Source organism: Xenopus laevis, chromosome 9_10S, assembly GCF_017654675.1.
Source record: "Xenopus laevis strain J_2021 chromosome 9_10S, Xenopus_laevis_v10.1, whole genome shotgun sequence".
NCBI lineage: Eukaryota > Metazoa > Chordata > Amphibia > Anura > Pipidae > Xenopus > Xenopus laevis.
The window spans coordinates 48,524,211-48,543,972 of NC_054388.1; the positions used below are offsets into that span (position 1 = coordinate 48,524,211).

Here is a 19,762-nt window from a genome sequence, read left to right on the forward strand (position 1 = left end):
CCTGCAAGTTGGATTGATATCACACTCCTCAATTTCCCAACAACCTTTCAACAGAACAAGGGAAATGTAATAATTGGATTATATAACAGGACAAATTAGAATAAAAATCATGAAAAAATCCTTTTAAGGGAGAAGATATCAACCAGCTCTGCTGTACTATGACAATACCCAACTTTTTACTCTACACATCAAAAATCTTCAGTGGAAGTTAATATAACATAATAACTTTCAATGGAAGAATGATAATCAACTCTATATCCTACCCCCCAATGACCTCAAAGGTGGTGGGCAGACAGGGAGATTAATCACTCAACAACAAATCTCATCTACTGCGGGCGACTAATCACCCACACTGCCTTGCCGCCAGTAAGAATACCAATCACCAGCGGAATTGCTTGGGTTAACAAGGTCGCCCGAAATTGCCTCCAAAGGCATAGAGGGCAAAATGATGACCAACTCTCTGCTGAAGACTCCAATAATTCTTATAACTTACTTATTTTTCTCATCAATGACCTTAAAGGAAAAGATGATGACCACCTCCGTGCCCTATATATAATAGTAATTAACGGGAATATGATTCACAACTTTCTATAACCAACTGTTAGTTCTACTCATAAGTAACCTTCAGTGGCATGATATTCAACAGTCTACTCTATAACCCAATAAGCTTCAGTGGAAGAGAATAACAGCTCTCTACACTCCAATAAGCTTGAGTGGAAGGATGAAAATTAGCTTTTTACTCATCCCACTAGTGACCTTAAGGGGGATGATGATTACCAGCTTTCTGCTCTACTAAGATCATACCAACCTCTTTATTCTATCACTCAATAATTTTCAGTTGAATTATGATAACTGTCCTAGTCATCAATTGCCTCAAAGGGGAAAATGGTTACCCAACTCTCTGCTCTACTATGATGATAGTAAACTGTTCACTCTATATCCCAATAAACTTGAGTGGAAGATAATAACCATGCTCCAACTCTACACCCCTAAGTACGATAGCTAGATCTCTATCCTACCCATGAATGACCTACAAAATAGGAACCAACTCTCTGCTCTGACATTAAACTCTCTAAACTACACCCCAATAAACTAGAGCAGAATGATGATCATCAGCTCTCTGCTCATCCTACCAGTGAACTTAAATGGGAAGTAACATCTAAAATAGAATAAGGCTGGAAATGCTGTATTTTGTAAACTAAACATAAACATGAACTTACTGCACCACAAGCCTAATTAAACAAATGATTTATGCTTTCAAAGTTTGCCACAGGGAGTCACCATCTTGTAACTTTGTTAAACATCTTTGCAAAACCAAGACTGTGCACATGCTCAGTGTGGTCTGAGCTTCTTAGGGCTCATCATAAATTATCAAAACAACACAAGTCAAATAATATCTGCCAGAAGCCGATACAGCAAGACTGATTAATAATCAGAATAGGCAGACTGCTCTGGGTCCTGTGTTGTCATTTAATCTAATGTGGATTTTAGAGTTTTTGTAAAACCAGTGGCTGCCGCAAAAAACAATCCTCCAAATAGTATCCCAGGTTATCTGTTTAAATCTGGCTCCATGATCTTTGTCCCTGCAGCTGGAGTTGGAAACAGTAAAGGGGGTGCAAAGGCAAAAATAAAATCCAATACAAATCTTTACACAGTCGCCGACTGCTCTATAGGGAAAAAAAACAAAGCTGTTGAGTTCTGCATGGCTGGGAAGCGAGGTGAGGCTCCCCCTGCTGTTCATAAGTATGATTGTTTCCCCGCAGAGCAGTTAGGGTTCATCTGACAATTCCTATCCAGGAGACTTTCACTGCCTACAGTCAGCTTTCTAATAAAAACGGTACACATTTTTTAATTAAAGTATATTGGAGATAGGTTTCTTTTTCATTAAAGAAAGTAAAAATGTGATTTTACTTTTTTTGCCTTTTCATGCCCTTTAAGGGGGAAGATAATAATAATAAGATGGTAACCAGCTCTCTAATCTACTGAGCAATAACCTTAACTGTGACCAAATCCTTGCTCTATTAAGAGTTTACTGAACATATATTTGCACAAACAGTATATGAACCCATAAGCTCTGGGTAGGTCTGCTTTTTGGAATGTAAACTGTAACCACAATACAGAAAAGTTGAAGATAATCTGGGACTTATACCATAATGTCCTTTCTATTTTCAACAACTGAAGACATCGGGGTTAAAAATTAGTGTATTTTGTACTTTAATTTGTGGGTATCAAACACTCTCTTTATTGATATTGCTTATATTATTATTTTGGGCCAGGAATAGTATTTACAATGTGGGCAATTGGCAGTTCAATGCAATGTGAGGATTTTACAGCCCTAATGTCTGTGTGTTGATATAGTGATACTGAGATTCACAGAACCCCTTTCTATATGTTCAATCACATGTGCTTTTCGTTAGGACATCAGATTGAGAAACTTGCTTTCCTCCGCCAATGTTGTGAGCATAGAGCTCATGTCTCCTATTGCCATGTTGCTTATCCCAGCAGGGATGGAAGGGAGTGTCAGGGAGTTCCTGGGAGTTGTAAGGCGAGATGATGTTTGGGAGAAGCTATGCAGGAGTCCAGGGCTCAAGGTTCCTGACATAAGGCTCGAGTGATCCCCATCATCCATCATTGTGTCAAAATCTATAACAGGGGGGTGCTCAAGACCTTGGGAGTCTACGGTGCTTGTGACCTGATTTGCCCCAGGAGACGGCATTGTGGGGAGTTGCTGTGCTGTGCAGTCTATGCCAGAACTGAAGTTTCCATTTGGCTCGTACATGTGAATTTGTCCAGAATAATAAAGCAAATTATTGTCTTTAGGACTTGGATCAGTGTCTTCATTGGTTCTCTTTGGTGTTGCCTCTGCTGTTTGTTGGCCTGGGCTCAGTTCACTCACAGGGTGCGGACTCCTCATGTAAGGAGGGTGATGTACCGGGTGTATATTCCTGGGTCTGTTAGGGAGGTGTGGGGCAGCTGGGGGTCTTGGCTGAATCATTCCATGGTTGAACGCCTGCCCAGACATTCCAAGAGTGTTCTGTTGTGGCTCCAATCCATTTTTCTGAGTCTGGACTGTGTAGGCGTTGGGTGGGTGGAGTCCGTCTTGGTTAACGGAGAAGTTATTTGTGAACATCTGCGTGGGTGCTCCGTGCACAGCAAGGTGCTGATGACTCAGTGTATTACTTGGAGCTGAGTGTGTGTGAACCCCAGGCCTCTCTGCCATATTATTACAGGATGGAGGAATCAGGTTTTGGCCTTCTTGCATTGCTCTTGTGTTCAGCATTGACTGGCTCTGGCTGTACCTCTGTTGGGGGCTGAAATCAGAAGTGACATTTTGGCACTGGCTCATCTGCTGTTGTCTTTGTTGCATATAATTAAACCTCTGTCCATTAACACTGATATTCCTCTGTACAGACTCTTGCCCCTGGCCCATAATATTTTGAGCTCCATGGATAGGAGCTTGGTTGAAGTTCTGATACTGGGCAAAATTCTGTTTCTGTTGAACAACCGCTAAGTTGCCTGGACCAAATGGCTGCTTGGGTAAGTCACTTACATCAACAGTACCCGAGCTGACTTCATTCCACTGAACAGGCATGCTGTTATCCTGCATGTTAGCAGTCTGGTCAAGGCATTCAGCCAAAGCAGGAAAATTCCTGCTTGAGTAAGCCCCGGGAGCCCTGTGTGGTGTGTTGTGATGGAAAGGTTTTATGCTGCTTTGTAGATTCCGTGCTGGACTGTTGTACTCAATTGGTAGGTTTTGCTTTGGTGCCTCCCTGTTCTGAGATCTGATGTACTGAACAACATCATCTGGGAGCATGAGGTCATCGTCTCCGCCAGGGACATCTAAATCACAAGATATGGCCTCCATAGCGACATTTTCATTGATGCTGGGTGGTCGGGGAGAATAGACGTGCCTGTGAAGGCTTCCGTCAGAGCGATTGTAGTGCTGCAGGCCTCCATTTCTCCTTTCCGATAGGGATGGATGGTGCAATGTATTCATACTATTCATGCTATGAAATCGCTGAACCCTTGGGAGTCCTTGACCATCCATACCTCCAGTTCTTCTGACTGGGTCACTAGCTCGTCTTGAATTATTCCCTGGAATTTCATGGGGGTACACTGCTAGTCCTGCATTTCCACCACCATCACTGCAACGTCTTGGAACAGGAAGCTGTCGGAAAGCATGCAAAGGAAAGTCTGGTCTGTCCATCAGGGACAACTTATTTCTCAAATTTATCCTATCCATGTTGGCAAGAGGAGTGGGTGGTGGGCCACCGGTTGCTGCAGCATACTTGGCCTTTAATCGGTACTGCTGAGCTGGAGTGAGGTTGAGAAGATTAGGAAGTCCACTGTGATGGCTGGCCTCACTAGAGCGCCTAGAGGCATCAGTAGAAATGGGATCATAAGAATCTGCAGAGCTGGAATTATTTAGGCGGCCTCCAAACTGTGAGGTTTCACTTGAGCGTCGACTGGAGAAGCAGGGAGAGATGCCGGAGGACCTGCGACTGGTGTATGCTGAGCTGAGGGTGCTGCTGGTGCTGTCACGACGCTCGTTCAGTTGGTTAAGCAAAGTCACATCATTCATGGGAAGTTCTGTTGCCCTGGGGTTGAATAGCACACTGCTGGGAACACCTATTGCACTGACACCTGGGAATGGAAAGAAACAACATTGTTCCATTAGATTTGTCCAACACTATGGCCACATTACAATAAAAAGCCCATGATGATTTTAAAGAGTAAATGGGCATCAGTAGGGTACAGCTATTTATTTAGAATCAAAGTGACAAAATATGATTCACAGAGTGCTAGAGGCTTTGGGCACATAAGAGCCCTATGTCTGCCTATGGTACAGGGCTGCCTTGTGCAGGTTAGTGCTTCACGTTGTACCTTGTGCTTCATTATCAGCCTGGCACAAGGGGCAGAGCACAACTTGTACTGACAATCTTAACCCCAACATACCATTTGCAGTGATGGTTGGGAGCCGGGTGTTCCTGGCAGGTGGAGGTGGGTTAATAAACGAGCAGGACTCTTTCATGGTCTTTAATTTCTCTTTCTTCAGCTGTTCCAGTCTCTGCACTGTGGTTCCACCATGTTTCCGGAGTTGAAGGCCGACCGCTGGGCTGGCAGATGACACTGTGGAGTCTACCACTGGATTGGTCTCCTCCAAACCAAGCAGGTCTCCCAAGCTCCCCTCGCCATGCAGGCTCACATCTACTCCACTGTCAATATAGTTGCTATATGGGGAAGGCTCACTGCTGCAAGACGACTGCCCTCCAGGGCTGGACTGATGCATCTGAGAGAGAGGCGATAGTTAATAAACAAGGACTGGATATGCTTGCAGCAACCACATCAGAGTGGCCTAAATAAACCTTTGCATTAATTAAACGGCAAAGTAAAGTGACGCTCTGAGTAAAAGTATAATTATGCAGTGTTCTGCTGGGTTTTACATTAGCTTTACAACGTGAGGCCAGGAACCACCTTATGCAGACAGTGAAGAGTACAAATTATGGAAAGATCCATTATCCAGAAAACCCCAGGCCCTGAATTGTGGATAACAGATCCCATACTTGTACAACAATGCATACTTGGGATTTAGTTTCTTTTATTTAACAATGTTACTTTAAATTACTTTAGTACAAAGCCCATTGCTGATTGAATATTACTTTCCCATTCCTACTGCTCCTCTGCTAGTTGGTTCTCTCACCTTGATATGGCCTGTCCTTAGAGGAGTGCAAGACAAACAGGGAGAATAATAGGAAGGTTAGTTAAGCAAAGTGAAGCAAGCTATTAGTTATACACAGACAAACACTTACTCACCAGTAAGCCAAAAGTAATAAACCAAAAGGAAGACATACAGAGAAGGAAAGCAACACAGCCACAAACACATATGAAGCAAACACAAACAAATAAAGGCACATTTGTACACACAGGCAGTAAGTGCCATAGAAATCATGTACAGTCACAATACACAGGCAGACAAAGACACACTATAAAGTGCAAACAGATGCAAATAGCGAGAGTAAATTTTGGTGCCCTCACAGCAACTGCTGGATAATAAACATAAGTACTCTATAACATAACACTGGCTGATACCCATAGATATAAGATAACTTTATAGGCTAGTGCCAGACATTGCAGATTTCAGCCTGTGTAGAGACCCAGGCTAATAATCCTCTCCCGCAGCTTGATGTACCTGCACCCAGATGCACCGCCCTGGCTTGGTTGCAAGCAGACCAGATTTCGGTGCCGTTGCATGATAGTTTGCATTTCAGTGTCGAAATCTGCTTGTTCTTTCTGCACCCCAGTCGAGGCAATGTGTCCGGTGCATGCACATAAAGCAGTGGAGGAGCGGCGTCTGGCACTAGCTTTAGGTATAGACAAACTTGTGTCTTGACTATAAAATTCTAATCCCTATGAATATGATAATTCCCCAATGGGGCACCTACAAGAGGTGTGAAATAAAGATTGGGTGAAGTAAGCAGAGCAAGTTATTTTAGAATTGATCTGATACATTGGGAAAAGTTACACTGAGCTTTACTCCATTTTTAAAATGTCGGGAAAAAATATCGTTTTTGCTCCATTTTTATGTCGTTTGACACTTAAGTGTCTGTAAACTGTCTTTCTCACACTAAAATATGAAGTGTCCGTTGAGTCGGAATTTAGGCGGATTTCTGTTTGTGAATATGGAGAAAGTATTTTATACCAGTTTACCACCACTTTTACTCAAAAAATTGGCTCCCCCACTTTTGTGAATTCCCCCCATAATGTTGGCTAACACCTATAGGTATAGTAAAATGCTGGATAACTCCCATAGGTATAGGATAACACTGACCAACAATCATAGGTATAGGATGACACTAGCCATCACCCATAGGTATAGGATGACACTGGCTAACACTGATAGGTATAAGATAAGATAGCACCAGCTAACAAGCCATAGACAGAAAACCAAGGACTGCTAATTCTGAACAGGGTTAAAAGGATCCACAGGGCTGAGCTTGGTTGTGGTTAATCGGAGTTCTGTTAATATAAACAAGGGAAGGAGAAGCAAACTGCAGTGCTATATTTTGTCATTAGAGCTGTCATGTAACTCCCCGTAAATACCCAACTCTGCTCACTTTACAGCATCACAAAACTCTCCCATAAATACACAGCTCATTCCAGTTTAACAGCCTGACCATGTGACCGCTTTATAAGCAGCTGCCTCACATCTCAAGCAGAACTGATATAGAAAGATAACATGAAACTGTTAACTACGGGCACACTCACCATGTTATCTTCTGTTTTGATGGTTCTGGCCTGCAAGCAGTCCTCCGAGTCTCTATAGGTGCTGCTGGAATGCTCCCTACTGCTCAGTTTGGCACTTGCTTCATTGTCCCCATTCTCCTTGGGTACAGAAGGTTTTTGGATAATGTCATTGCGGTACTTCTTGGTCACATGGGCCTCGGGTCCATGTACAGTTTTGACATGTTTCCTGAGAGAGCTGGGGTCCGTGTAACGCTTTGTGCACCCTGGGATCTTACAGATGTAGGGTTTCTGCCAATGCAAAGACAGTGAAAACGAGATACACTTGCAGCTCCTACTAATATGTCCGTATGCATATATATGGAAAAGGAATTTTATTAAGTGTATGTCAGGCCTATAGCACATTGATTGATTTACAGCATCTTGGGCAAGGGGCAAAGAGCCCTGTGTTTGTATTTTGCCCTGTGGGTTGCAAACTGCGGAGCACCTCCCTATGAATGCAGAGCACTGCCTAAAAAGGCCATTACCCAGGGTGCATCAGCTCTGTGCATGAGCTCAAAGGGCTGCAATTTTGCTGTAGCATTTGCTTAAAGGCAATGGTAAATGAGGCTGTTGCACCACTAGGCTTGCCATGTAGTCTTAAACGTGCAACACCTTAAAGCACCAGCATACAATTAAAGTGATTTCAGGCTTACAATTGTCCAACATGTGCCAAGGCTTTTTCTTTAAGGTGTGTCACAATTAACTCTGCGGAGAGTTACATAGGGTGTTTTCAGGCACTTTCATTGAGTGTAAAAAAATGTGTGTGGGGTAGGGTGGTAGGGTTGCCACCTTTTCTGGAAAAACATACCGGACTTCCTATATTCTTCCCGTTTTTCCCTATTAATAACATTAGAATCAAGCATCATTTTTACCGGCCAGGTGGCAACACTAGTGTGTGTGTGTGGGGGGGCACCCTATCCCTTATGGCTGCATATATTTTATCAGAAGTCATTTTGCACACTGCAATTGTTTGACACTGAAGAAAAATGTGACTGAAAAGGAGATTTATGGGTCTCTATTAAAGAGGAAATAAAGTCCCTGGCAAAGGATTGTGCACTAATATCTGCTCCTGTGCTTTAGACATAACATACATGTGGTTTGGCTCCGCCACAAAACAAATTGTAACACAAGGATCTCGATTCCGCCAGGGATTTATTTAAAGGCGGCACAGGGTGCGAGGTGCCTGCTGTCAGCAGAATGGGTTTATATATCCCAATATTGTGTGGGGCATGGGGAAAGGACAGAGGCACTTTGTGTCAGGCTCTCACCTCATTGGAATGGGTTCTGTTCTGATGTTTGGCTCGATCAGATGCATTGGAAAATGCCTTATTGCAGCCCTCGTGCTCACAGACGTACGGCTTCTCCCCGGTGTGTGAACGCAAGTGTGTCTTCAGATTCTCCAGCCTGGAATAGGCCTTGAAACAACCTTCAAACTGGTCAAACAAAAAGAAGATATTGGGTATGAATAAGCATGTTATATCCAAGGGGGGGATTTAACTAGCTCCTTTTCTGCCTAGTTCCAGCTTTTACATGGGGGTCACTGATCCCAGCAGCTGACAAACTCTTGCCTACTTTGTATTGCTTATCTTTCTATGCAGACCTAGCCAACTTTCAGTCTCTCGTTTACACTACTGCTTGGTTACTAGGGTAAATTGGCTCCTAGCAACCAGATTGCTGATAAAAGTCCAACCAGAAGAGATACTGAACTAAAATGGAAATCATTTAATAACCACAAAGAATAACATTAAAGACCAATTGCAAATTGTCTCTGAATGTTTTAGCATTCATCACACTATAAATTCATCTTAAGGTGAAGGCATCCTTTAAAGGCAATTAATTCCTTAAAATTCTGTCACAGCCATAACAATCCATTGAAATAGTGGGTTTGGTCAGCTCTGTATTTAGGTCCGGTACCACCATGTGGCATCCCCCGGGAGTGAATATGACTACACATGACATCGCTTCCAGTTATGTATGATGTCACTTCTGCCATGTGACACGTTACAACGATACCCCTCACCCCCAGCTTCACCAATGGTTATGGATTTATACAGCAAGTCTCTGCCAGCAGCTGGGGAGTGTGGTTAGGGGGCCCCAATCTGAAGGACAGTTACAAATAATTCTGAATCATATAGTTACATATAATATACATTGCAGGATTTAAATGAGTTGTAAATGACAAACTGACATCTGCTCCCCCTCCCAAACCCTGGAACAACCAATCGAAGGGAGCTGGTGTGGGAGCTCAGTAATAAAATATCCCAAAAAGTGCCAGACAGAAATAATAATTAAACTACAGTTTAGTAGACTGTTGACTTTTAAAATTAATTTTGAGAATGAAGCAGACACAGGATATATTTTTTTGTTATTGTGTAGGAACTGCCAGTTGCTGAGGTCGGCAGATTTACACCAGGCGTAGCTTACGGTGCATTTATGTGGTTTCTCCCCCGTATGCCTTCTCATATGAACCACCAGCATGTACTGTGCCTTGAATGGTTTCTGCTCCCTGGAGCATTCTTGCCAGCGACACACAAACTCCTTTTTCTCCCCATGGATATGGTCATTATTGATGTGCTGCAGGAGAGACAAAGCCACATTTTTTTCACTTTGTACTTAAAAAAACACACAGTGACATAATCTGTCCTGAACACAAAATTTGGCCTATTGATTGTAGCAAACAAACAGATATAGAGCCCTACCCTCTGTCTGAAGAAGATATTACAGAAATTGTGCAGTTTTAGCATACTCACCTGTAAAACTCTTCCAGTCTAATTAGTCTAATTAGTACTATTATTAATGCTTGTATCATTGCTGAGCATGTGTCTCCATACAAGTCTATGCACTGAAAATTTAAAGGGAAACTTGTTCTAGCAAAGCTACAGCACAGCTAATTGGCATTGCGTGGATTATTCTAGTGACAAGGATGATCCTGGGCAGGAAAAGAAACAATGGCTCATACGAGACTAGACAGAATCTGTATAAAAGTTGGGTAAACTCCGCAACAAGAACATGCATGCTGCTTTTTATATTTCCACCAAAACAATAAAAGATTATACTGTGATTTATTACTGGAGGAAAGCAACACCCTTTATACTAGCCTCAAAGGTAACACATTACATGGAATTTGATGCTAAACCCTTACATGTACGAGCTGATCCTGGGTATCAAACTCCTTGCTGCAGCCGTCCCAGTGGCAGTTGGTCTCGTATATAATGTCGGGCTCCTGTTTGCACTCGTCCTTATCCAAATCCTCCTTCAGGTCGGTCAGGTGGTCCTACATGACCATAAAGGTACAGTGAGTGGGGCAGGAGTGAAAGGCTGAGTAAATAGTAGAAAGATCACAGAGGATAGGGACAGCTACCGGAGGGCTGGGGGAGTCGCGCTGAAGCACCTCTTCTTCAGTCTTCACTTTGTTGCGCTTGTGTATCACCTGATTGACTGTACTGCTCACCGTAGACTCACTGCTCACTTTGTTCTGCTCAAATACAAACAATAAAGGACAATTTCAATTATGAATTAATTGTACCCCAGTGCCCAATCCTCAGTTGAGCCTATACACCTGGGTCATATAAACAAGGAGATTGAATTTATTTTTTTCCATGTGCGCAGTTCTATTTACTTTTTCCTTACTGATTCAGTTTGGGATTCTGCCAAATCCTTTATGAAAGATTCAGGATAAAATTATATCAAACTGATTACAAAGTTACTCCATTAATGTACAAGATACAAAGATACTTATTGGGGTATAAACCCTTTAAATCAGACTTTTATCTTAATTATGACCAATGGGGAATGTTTCTCACCAGGATGGAGTCAGGGTTGTTGTTGTTGCTGGGAGGAGCTGGATTGGCGGATGTGAGTACTCCCTGTTGGCGGGATGCAAACGTCGGCGACGGATGGAGCAAAGGGGTGTGTCCAAATGAACTCAGGCTGCGCTGCTGGCTCAGGAGCTGCTGATAGGCTACAGGGTTTATGGGATGGGGGAAACTAAACGCTGGGCTGGAAAATACAGAAATTTAATTTAAAAAAGGAGTCAGATTTTGTTTTATGAGCTTGGCTAAGTCTCAATCCCTGTTCCCTGTGTGTAGCTGCCTTTTAATCCTAATTCTAGATTCCCCACTATTATGAAACTACAACTCCCAGCAACCCTTTGCACACTGTTAGCAAAATGATCTAGCCACCTATCCTGATCTGTATCGGGGAAAACTTCCCATCGCAGTACTTCAACTGTACAATGCCGCCTGTTACCTTATTGCGCCTGCAGAAAGGTGCCCGTAGGAGCCACTGGCAGCTGAGCTGCTCCTGGAGTTGTTGATATAGGCAACCAGTGAGTTGGGGGAGGTGCGGATCATGGTCTGCAGGTCAATGCTGGCATCGGAGAGAGGGGAGATGGAAAGGGCCCTTTTTCGGCTTAATCTCGGTGTAACTCGGGGGCTGGAGAATCTTGATACTGCATTTGGGAAATAAAAAGTAGATGGGAATTAATTCATGGAACTAACAAAAGCAAAGGACACATTTCAGTCAAAATCAGCTGGCTTCTGCTACATGTTGTGAAGCTGCTTAGCGTTCCATTTTCAATTATTAGGATCAAGTTCCTCTTTCAGTAGATATAAATACTGATTAAAAATAAAAATATTTATACAGTCAGGAAGACAGACCCCTTTAAATGGCCAATAAAGGGCTGAAAATTGAATTCCCAGCATGCAAGATTGCAGCAAACTAAGTTCATTTATTTTCTACCCCCCCTCCCATACTCTCCATTCATCCAAGTTCTTGGATAAACTCTCCTAATAGTAATAGAAGCCCCCAGCCTGTTGTCATTGTTACTCTTAAATGGAAGAATCCAGAATGAGGGGGTTAATCTGGAATAAACACATTGCTGTGGGATTTGGGATCCAGAAGATAAACATATATGGGTGGGTTATACATTTAATATTGGAAAGGAAAGCAGAAAATTGCTGGCTAAACACAAAGCCATGGCTGGCAGAAATGAGCACTAATTACCGGCGTTCGCATCTCTTTGGGTGCGTGCAATAAACACGGCGGATCCCATGCTATAATTATCCAAGGGCCGATGAAAAATGACACGAGATTTGGAGGCAAAGTATTTAGATTTGTTTCCCTTGAATTTGCATTTCTCCCAATCTCCTGCGCCATTAGTTGGGAGAAAGCAGGCCAGGGCTGGCAACCAGATTTATCTCTGTTACCCCCCCGCCCCTGGGGAGCGCTGTTTATTAATGTGCCACTTGCCTTGATAAATTATTAAACACAAAGAAAAACCTTGTACTCATTTTTCTCTTCTCTTGCGCCGCTGATTTATGTCCATGTTTGGCTTTGAGCCACCAGCCCCATTACACTGCGGCAGGAAGTAAAGTGCCAGCTCCGATAATCCAGTATCAAATTGCCTCATGGAAATGGGGGTACAGGACCAAACACAGATTAATAGCTGGGGGCTCCTTCTATTAATACTCAAGCTCATGGCTACTATTAGTTAATACTCATCCACCCAAGGGCAGATTGCGGCCTTCGTTTTCTGAAGTTACCTCACGAGGAAACTTCGGGCGACTTCGGAAAACGAATCGCTCCAAGTGCCATCCCACTGGCGATTTACGTTTTAGCTGGCAGGAAGGCAGGGGAGGCAATTCGGGGAGATTAGTCGCCCGAAGAAGAGGAGATATGTTACAGGGCGACTAATATCCCCGAATCTGCCTGTGTGCCCTGACCCTTAGGGCTCTTACACATGGCCAAATGCAGGTCGGACACAGCATGTTGCATTTCACCTGCGTTCGGCACATACATGTGTCTGTATGAGTACAGCCCCCTTCACAATAATTGAGTGTGTCTACTCCTGCGCTCCCCTGCAGCTGAACGGAAGAAAGGGGAGCGCAGAAAAAAAAAATGCCCATGTGTAATAGCTCTTAAGCAACACTGGGAGGGAGGGGGGTCGCCGACTATTTTAACTAATCTAAATTGATACATTTAGTTGATACATTTGTTATCTCTGTCCCTGCTGAGCAGAATCCCTGAGTTTTATTAAAGGCAGCTGTTAGAATTTATACAATAGTGGCTAATATCCCACAGATGCCGCTGAGAAACGTATCAACTAAAAGTATTAATTTAGAGCAGTTAGAAGAGTCGGTGACCCCACCTCCCACAACTGAACTGAAAAAAAAGTGTTTGCAAAGTGAACAACCCCTTTAACACCCCATGTGGATGTGATGCTGACAGTTACAGTTTAGCAGCTTGGTTTTGTGGCCCCAGTGCCCATTTCAGGATCTGTTGCAGACACTTTGCGTTCAAAGGCGAATTCCCGCCATAGAATTTCCAGGGAAAGGGGAATGCATATTATTTTGCAGATATTTATTTGAGCAGCGGGTGATGAATATCAGGAGGAGAGAGCATTGCCTTGTTCCACAGGAGGAGGCGCACAGAGGTGTCAGAATGTGCCCCGAATTGGCACCGGATCTAGGAATTAGCAGAGTCTGTGTCTGCACTTGGTGCCAGAACAAACGTCGGTGCCAGTCTGCGCAGCACAAGGACAGAGCAGTCAGTCGGAGAGCGGAGCTTGCATCTGACTGAGATTTATCAATCGCGCACTGTGTGTCTGTGTTCTCTCAGGCTGTGGGCCAAAGTTTGCTACGGAGAAGCCATGCACCATTCATGTACCACCATTTCTCTATAAGTAACCTGACCAATTTGAGGATAGAATAACAGGCTCGTTCTTTACCACCCCCTGACAAATACATTTATCAAGGAGCGGTTACCAACTGATGGAGCCAACTTTACTCTGACATAACATCAAACAATACAACAGAACAGCAATCATGGTGCATTAATAATCTGTTTAAATGCACTGACCTGGTGGCACACCAGCATACCAAGACCAACTGTATTAGTTGGTTAATCTTCCCTTTAATGTGAAGCCTCTTCTCAAGGGGGCCACAGTGCCAACATGCCCATCTGAATAAACTATAAGGTGTACTACTCTAAGAGAGAAATCTGTTTTTGTGGTGTTATCTATGGCAGAGAAGGTGTTAACTGAAATGACCCAGCAGGCCACACCTACCCCCCTCTACAGCCAGAATTTAGTTTGGCTGCTGTAGTGCATAGCACAGTAGTGGATTTGCTTGGGTTTGACAGAAAAGGCAGAATAAATGTGGAACAAACACATAGGGCACAGGGCATTTCAGGTGCTACATGACCTAAATACAGTATATATTTAGATTAGGGTGTGCACACTGAACAAACACCCATTCACAGGGCAATATTTATTAAAGTACAATAACAGGGCTTATAAACAGGGTTTTTGGGGGATGCTGGGAGTTAAAATTGAAAGGCTGCAGGGGATGGGGCCACACTCCTAGCTCAGCCAGTCACAGGACCCCAGGCCACAGAGCTGTGAGTAACTTACAGATAAAGGGCATCCTGTGGCTTATGAAATTCTTGCACTAAACTCTTAAACTGGTCTAAAATTCCTGCCATAAAGCAAGACAATGCTATGGTGTTTTTCCCTGGAAGGATACAGAGATACAGGCCCTGGCTGCAATCAAATCCAAAACCCCAGTGTTACTAATCACTAACAGCTTCAATAATAATGTCACATTCATGTGCCATGGGGCTACTCATTTGGGTACAGAATGAGACTGAATGGTAACATATCAGGGAGGGCAGCAGGAGTCTAACCACAGTACATCAGGGGCCAAGTATTTTCAAGCAAACAGTAATTTTTTCTTCAAATAATTATCCTTAATCCCCCCCCCCCTTTGTTGAGAAAACTCATTGCTGGGATTGATTAAAGGCTACAGATGACGAGGGCCTGATCGGCATGGGAATAATGGGAATGGCTCCTACAGACACACTAGGGCCTCTGTCCTGGGCAAGGGGTAACTCTACACCCAGTCAAACATCAGGAAGCAATTAATGACATTTTATAACAATACAAAACATTGTGTGAGTGGAAGGGGCACAGGGGTGTGTGTGTTTCTCTCTGTGATGTGATTGCAGTGCAACTGCCCCAACCGCAATGGAAAACTCTATATATTAGGCGGAAAACTCAGCGTTCCTGCAAAAAAATCACTTTAACAAACATTCTGAGAATAATCAGAATAGGGATCTATCGGCTGATATTATCTCAGCTGGGAAGTCATAACAGGGAGTGCAGGAATGTTGCCATTAAAAGGAGGAGCAGTAGGTTGTGGGTTAGAATGGGCAGATTATGTTAAACTAAGAAATAATCTATATGGAGAGATAAATGGCATAATAAGAGGAGTTCGGTGGGGATTACATGGGGCAATAGGAGGAGTTCTATAAAGGGTTATTTGGAGCAATAGGGGGAGTTATAGGGAGGGTAATAAGAGATATAGGAGTTATATGAAGCAGTAAGCATAGGATTAAAGAGACACCTAGGCAACATAGACATGGCATTAAAAGAGGACAGACATGGGGGCTACACAGACACCTAGATCCCTAGGGACTAATAGTTCATGTGATACTTCAATGAACTGGGACTTACCATCCATGGGGGTAAGGTAATCGTGAAGGTGTGACGTGTTTCCAGCTGCTGCGCTCTGCACCAGGAGCTCCCCGTATGGACTTGCGTGACTTGCTAGGAAGGCCATTTGGTGGCAGTATTCTGTAGGGGTAGTACCAGGGGGTGGAGGTGCTAAACCAAAGATACCCCTTTCTTTTAAGTGCTCATGGGCAACTGTGGGAAGAAAAAAAAATCAGATCCATCTTTATTAATTCTGGTCCACAGGGCAGCAATATCAAACTCAGAGCCCCCTAGTTGCCCAGCCAAAGATAATACAAATGAAATCTTAGTGAATGGTACAAAAAGGACATTTAATAATAGGAATAATATTCATTGTATCCTCCCCAGGCTTCTTGTATGTTAAGGCATAATGTACAGATATCTGGTAAACACTTAAGCTGGCCATAGATGCAAAGTTAAGTTAAGTTGTACGAAAGAAATATTTCGATTTTTGGACCATGTGGGAATTGTCTGGACATTTATGGTACCATGGTGATTGGTCGTTTAGTCAATCGGAAAGGTTAGAATATTTCTGTCAGCTAACGATATCTCTGCATGTATTGCAGTGGGTGACTGTCACTACTATTTGTTGGACATAACTTTCGTCTGATTGCTGTCTGTCATATTATGAACAGAACATCCTCTGATTTGTTCTTTTTATGACTTTATTTAATGTAATAGCTTTAGTTGCACAGTAATTGATCTGCTGTCAATATGTCACCTTTACAATCCGCACCAATCTCAGAAACACTGGAACAGGAGAATGGCGGGTCCCAGTCTGCACCACCTCACTTTAACAGGGTCAATTAGAAAAGATTTCTCACAGCTGCAAACCTTTAGCCACAACACCCTGAGTAGATGGGGGGGGGGGGGTTCAAATGAAGTACCCAGAATAAGCACTGCTCTTAGGCACAACGAGGGAGCATTTTGATTACTGCGGTTCTTCCCTTCATAATTTCCTCTGTGCCATGTGCCTGAACCATTACCCCAAATCTTGTTGTTGGGGATTGTTAATTTTTCCTTTGCATCATTCCCCCTCTTGTTAACGTTGAGGCAGTGCCAAACTTGCCTGCCCATAAAGCCAGTTGCTGCAGGCACTGGGAAGTGCTGGTGGGTATTAGATTTAATCCTGAGCAGGAGGAAACAGGTGAGACCAGTGGGATGATGGGACACTTTCCCACAAACTTTTCAACAGCTGCTTTGTTTTGCCTGCTTGCCCTTTACAGATGGCCGTGTAATGAGTACAGTGGACGCCCATGCTGTGTGCATTCCTACGGGCATTGGTGGGCACTCCTAGCTTTCTACTGGATTAGGGGCAAGTCAGTGCCAAACAACATTCCTGAATCTCATTATGAAGCCTTTCCCTATGTATAATGATGCCATGGCACAAGATCACAGTAGCGTTGCTTGTCTGCCATCCTTCTCTGCCTCATTTATAGATAAAAATCATCATAGACCCCACTTTCTGATGGGCATTTGGTCTTGTTATATCATTTACCAGAAAAGCTTACCATCTAAATGGCCACATTAGTGATATAGGATTATCGGGTTCCAGCAATTCCCTTACCTTCTGCTGGGCTGAGTCCACGGGCCGCAGAGATCATAGATAGGGTGGGGCTGTTGTGCACAGAACGCAGGTAATGCTCCATGTGGGGGCTGACATAGTGGTGGGCATGGCCAAACTCTGTGGTACCCAAAGAGTGAGGGGAGAGGCGTATTAAGGAGATGTCTGAAATCACAGGGCTGCCACTGAAAGTTGGTGGGCTGTAAAGAGAGACATGGGGGTTATTAGCTCAACAAATCATCCTGGTCATACAGAATTCATGGTTGCACAGTGAGTATGAGTATGCAGAGTCATAGTATGACACATCAGGTCCCTTCCTATGCCAATTAGGCAAACTCCCTTCCTTTAAGTAGTTACGTAGGTGCCTACCAAGAAAAACATTATTTTGCATGCTCACCCGCTGTAGTTTTAATGTATTGTAAGATATCACATATACACATAGTATGATATAAATATATATAAAAAAATCACTGTATATGAAGATGTATAAATAAATCTCCTGCTGTTTATTCTCATAATTTTACCATTTCACTCACTCACAATTTTTTTCTAATGTTACCATGTTGCCATCTCAGGGGCAACTACTCACAAGCAACCCACCCTGCTCACGAGTCGCTTCTGATAAGAGATTTATGAAGGATACTTCTCCACGAAAATAAGAATGCATCAAATATATTTGTGGCTGATACATTGTAACATTAGATGCATTGTAACAAACAGAAAGTCAGTTCCTTACTTCATATTATAATAAAAGACAGAGCTCGAAGCTCAAGGCAGAATGTTCGAGGGCTTATTAGGATTAAACAGCAGAAAAGGTTGTTACTATGACACATTGTCCATCTTGCTTCTCAGGACAGACATTTAGTGGGGGGAAAGCATTTCGGGAGGGTTCTGGTCACAATCAGCCCTGCGTTATGCTATGAATTATTATTCCTCACTGAGACTTTCCCAGGTCTGGAAATAATTCCCATAAATACTGAACGTTCCCTCTGCCTTATTCAGCCTTGCAGGGCCAGTAACCCCTTTGCAGAACCGCTTAATGTTTCCAGCTGTCATTCTTGTTTAGATTTAAAGGATCTCAAAATATTCTGTTTAATGTGGATTGTTAAAAAGGAAACTCACATTTTTTCAAAAAAGTGATGTAAGATGTATGTTTCATTAAACGTATCGAAAAAGTACCAGGAAAACATTTCTCATGAAAATATTCATGCTTTCTGGCAAACTCCAGATGTGCTGCCAAACAGTTCTTTTGAGTAATGGCTTCTTTCATGCCCACCTCCCATTCTAGCCAGTGTTATACAGATGTCTTAATATGGCTCACAATACCTACAGAGAAGTCTGGGGGTAGTGGCATCATGCTGGGGGCTAAACATTGAATCCGGGGAGGCAGCACAATGGTGCCAACCGCCAAACACAAAGCACATGGGCATATTTATCAAAGAGTGAAGTTAAATATTGCGTGAAATTCCGCCACTTTCCATTTATGTCTATGGGATTATGAAGGTGTATTTATCAAAGGATGAACTTTCATTTTCACCCATTGATAAATACTCTTAAAAAACCCATAGAAATTAATGGAGAGTGGTGGAATTTCACTCTAGAGGACTGTGGAGATCACTAACTTCACTCTTTGATAAATATACCCCAAAGTCTACAGTAATGGCCCAATCACAGCCCTGACAGTTTATGGTCCATACAATATGCTTAGCTGGTGCACTTTTAACAATCCACAACTGCCTGGGTGCTGGTCAACACATTAGTATGCAATGAACAAACAAGCCGCACTCCAAGGACTTAATTTTGAAAAATAAAGGTGAAGTTTTATTCTCAACGTTTCAGCTCCTTAACTTAGGCCATCTATATATATACAGCGCAATTAGAATATTGGCACTCACGAAAAAACATTAACAGAGATGCCTGGGTGCAAGTTTCAATTAAATCCAAAAACATGTAAATGAGAAAAACCGGACATTTCAGGACTTATAAAATTTTTTAGTTCATCTTTATTTGGCACCTATGTGGATATATATATATATATATATATATATATATATATATATATATACACATATACATATATATATATATACACATATATATATATATATATATATATATATAGATAGATAGATAGATAGATAGATAGATAGATGAGGGCACATACTGGATTAGCGGGTGCCGATTGCAGCACTGAATAATTTTAAATTCAGCTATTTGACTGGATAAAATGCCCATAAAAAGTTCATGTCTCCAACACCTCATTCCTGCAAAGATTTGGGAACTGTGCCAGTGAAAGATTTGTCTGAGTACCGCCTCCTATTCTTCCCCAAGTAGAGTTGCCATGCAGCGCTGCACAGATTTTCCTGCAGGCATCCATTTCATTA

The 19,762-nt window shown here is 42.8% G+C and overlaps 1 protein-coding gene across 4 annotated transcripts in view; it reads right to left on the reverse strand.

Annotated features, from left to right (window-relative positions):
- Positions 1–2,218: 2,218 nt before the first annotated feature.
- Positions 2,219–19,762, reverse strand: part of gli2.S (GLI family zinc finger 2 S homeolog) — a 68,627-nt gene continuing 51,083 nt past the window's right edge. For 2 of the 4 annotated variants that reach the window (XM_041577688.1, XM_041577689.1), the window contains exons 4-14: positions 17,382–17,578; positions 15,797–15,988; positions 11,533–11,734; positions 11,088–11,283; positions 10,646–10,762; positions 10,427–10,558; positions 9,709–9,858; positions 8,553–8,717; positions 7,267–7,533; positions 4,957–5,290; positions 2,219–4,644 (exon numbers count right to left, since the gene is read on the reverse strand). In XM_041577688.1, the coding sequence (XP_041433622.1) occupies positions 2,414–4,644; positions 4,957–5,290; positions 7,267–7,533; positions 8,553–8,717; positions 9,709–9,858; positions 10,427–10,558; positions 10,646–10,762; positions 11,088–11,283; positions 11,533–11,734; positions 15,797–15,988; positions 17,382–17,578 (4,183 nt within the window). In that variant the 3' untranslated portion in view covers positions 2,219–2,413. 4 annotated transcript variants of the gene reach the window in all.